The sequence below is a fragment of the Argentina silus genome (assembly GCF_951799395.1).
Source record: "Argentina silus genome assembly, chromosome: 4".
Classification (NCBI taxonomy): Eukaryota; Metazoa; Chordata; class Actinopteri; order Argentiniformes; family Argentinidae; genus Argentina; species Argentina silus.
This window is the reverse complement of record NC_139658.1, coordinates 25,474,891-25,477,390: the sequence shown is the minus strand read 5'-3', so window position 1 is coordinate 25,477,390 and position 2,500 is coordinate 25,474,891. Positions and strand designations below refer to the sequence as shown.

General features: G+C 52.4%; 1 protein-coding gene across 1 annotated transcript in view; it reads left to right on the top strand.

The window, feature by feature from the left end:
* Positions 1 to 2,500, top strand: part of dock3 (dedicator of cytokinesis 3) — a gene marked incomplete at both ends in the record, with an annotated part of 30,278 nt that overhangs the window by 7,387 nt on the left and 20,391 nt on the right. The window contains 2 exons of the mRNA XM_083668563.1: positions 790 to 945; positions 1,271 to 1,344. Coding sequence (XP_083524689.1) covers positions 790 to 945; positions 1,271 to 1,344 — 230 coding nt within the window. The remainder of the gene's footprint in view (positions 1 to 789; positions 946 to 1,270; positions 1,345 to 2,500) is intronic.

Here is a 2,500-nt window from a genome sequence, read left to right as displayed (position 1 = left end):
ACTGGATTAACCAGGCCTCCTCTGGTGCAGGCTGGTGTTGACAGACTGGTGTTGACAGACCTGGTGTTGACAGGCTGGTGTTGACTGGCTGGTTCTGGAGCTGGTGTTGACTGGCTGGTATCAGGCTGGTGTTGACTGGCTGGTGTTGACTGGCTGGTTTTGACTCGCTGGTGTTGTCAGACTGGTGTTGACTGGCTGGTGTCAGGCTGGTTTTGACAGGCTGGTGTTGACTGGCTGGGGTTGACTGGCTGGTGTTGACTGGCTGGTTCTGGTGCTGGTTTTGACAGGCTGGTGTTGACTGGCTGGTTCAGGAGCTGGTGTTGACTGGCTGGCTTTGACTGGCTGGTTCTGGAGCTGATGTTGACTGGCTGGTTTTGACTGGCTGGTTCTGGAGCTGGTGTTGACTGGCTGGTTTTGACTTGCTGGTGTTGTCAGACTGGTGTTGACTGGCAGGTGTCAGGCTGGTTTTGACAGGCTGGTGTTGACTGGCTAGTGTTGATAGGCTGGTTTTGACAGGCTGGTGTTGTCAGGCTGGTGTTAGGCTGGTTTTGTCAGGCTGGTGTCAGGCTGGTTTTGTCAGGCTGGTGTCAGGCTGGTGTTGACAGGCTGGTGTTGTCAGGCTGGTGTCAGGCTGGTTTTGACAGGCTGGTGTTGACTGGCTGGTGTTGATAGGCTGGTTTTGACAGGCTGGTGTTGACTGGCTGGTGTTGATATGCTGTTTTTGACAGGCTGGTGTCAGACTGGTGTCAGGCTGGTGTTGTCAGGCTGGTGTCAGGCTGGTTTTTTCAGGCTGGTGTGGTCAGGCTGGTTCTGGAGCTGTTCTGCCAGGCTGGTGTTGTCAGGCTGGTTCTGGAGCTGTTCTGCCAGGCTGGTGTGGTCAGGCTGGTTCTGGAGCTGTTCTGCCAGGCTGGTGTGGTCAGGCTGGTTCTGGAGCTGTTCTGCCAGGCACGGCTCCTCTCCTAATCATCTCCTCTCTCCACTCTACGCTGGCACACACTTCCTCAAATATTAAAACGAAGCGGCTTCGTCTCCTTTTGATGTGCCTGCCGCGGCTGAAGGTTGGCGCCCGCAGCGGTGGCGCTGAGCAAACAGAATGTCCGGCGTTGGAAGTTGCAACTGGAAAATGTAGCCCAGGCTTTGATTGCACGACACGAATCCCTGGGGAACCTGAGACTTTTATCTCCGAAATTCTGCTTTTTAGTTTGTTCTCTGTCTGTCAAATGTGTTTAGTGTGTTGTCTTTTCTCCTGTGGTTCCTCTCTTCCTTCTAGGCCAGTGAACCTGGTTACTCACGCTCCCGCGCCCCCTCAGTGTGGGAAAGTGGTGGGGTGTTCTGCATGTGGCGGTGTGTGGCTGTGGTTTTGGTGCATTCCTTTCTCATTCACTGTTGTTGTGGATATGGAGAGGGGGGGGGGGGGGGGGAGGGAGGGAAGGAGGGAGGGAGGGAGGGAGGGGGGGGGGGGTTGTTATCTTCAATGGAGACCCCGGTTGAAGGGCCTAAAAATGGTGGCATTCTGACAGCGAGTTCCGCTGTTGTTATGGCGACACTTGTGAGACAGAGCAGGGTGATGAGGTGCCTGCGGAACACTGGCAGGCTGGTTCCACCATCGCCATAACAACCATAGTCTACGGCAGGGGAACTTCTGCCGCATTCGCCTCGTCTGTGAAAGTTGCCTCAAAGAGAAGAAACAAAACAAGCTATACTGGTCTTCATTTACCTCAGAGAACAGAGAAAACAAGCTATACTGGTCTTCATTTACCTCAGAGAACAGAGAAAAGAAGCTATACCGGTCTTCATTTACCTCAGAGAACAGAGAAAACGAGCTATACTGGTCTTCATTTACCTCAGAGAACAGAGAAAACAAGCTATACTGGTCTTCGTTTACCTCAGAGAACAGAGAAAACGGGCTGCCCTGATCTCTGTTGCACTGCCAGCGACTGGAACAACAACAGTGTTATGAAAAGAGAAAGTCAAACACACAAACATATTTTAAAGATGTGAGATGAGATCAAACGCTGGGCGATGGTGTGGCTTATACTGAATTCCAATCTCATTCCGTTGCATCTCCATTTTGTGGCCCCTTTTAAAAGATTACGATGACAGGGAGAAGTGGCTCAGAAAATTGTTACCCTCTCATTTGTGTGGCTCTGGTTTTAACAAGGATGCTGGTGCCACAACAGTCTTGCTCTGTAGAGATGCTTGTTAGTGAGGGTGGGGGTAGGGGGGGGGGGGTCACATGGGCAGGCTACCCTTTCACTAGCCCTAGAATAGAAGCCAGGAGTCAGCTGTTCCCGTGACGCACCATGGCTTCCTGAAACGCGACCCCGGCCTCCCCGGCCTATTGATTGGTCCTGAAAGACTCTGCTAATGGCTGACTGTGTACTGGTACCCAGCCCAGTTCAGCCTCGGGGTCTGGACACCATGATGCTGTGTGATCTATCTATCTAACAATCTATCTATCTGTCTATCTATCTGTCTGTCTGTCTGTCTGTCTGTCTGC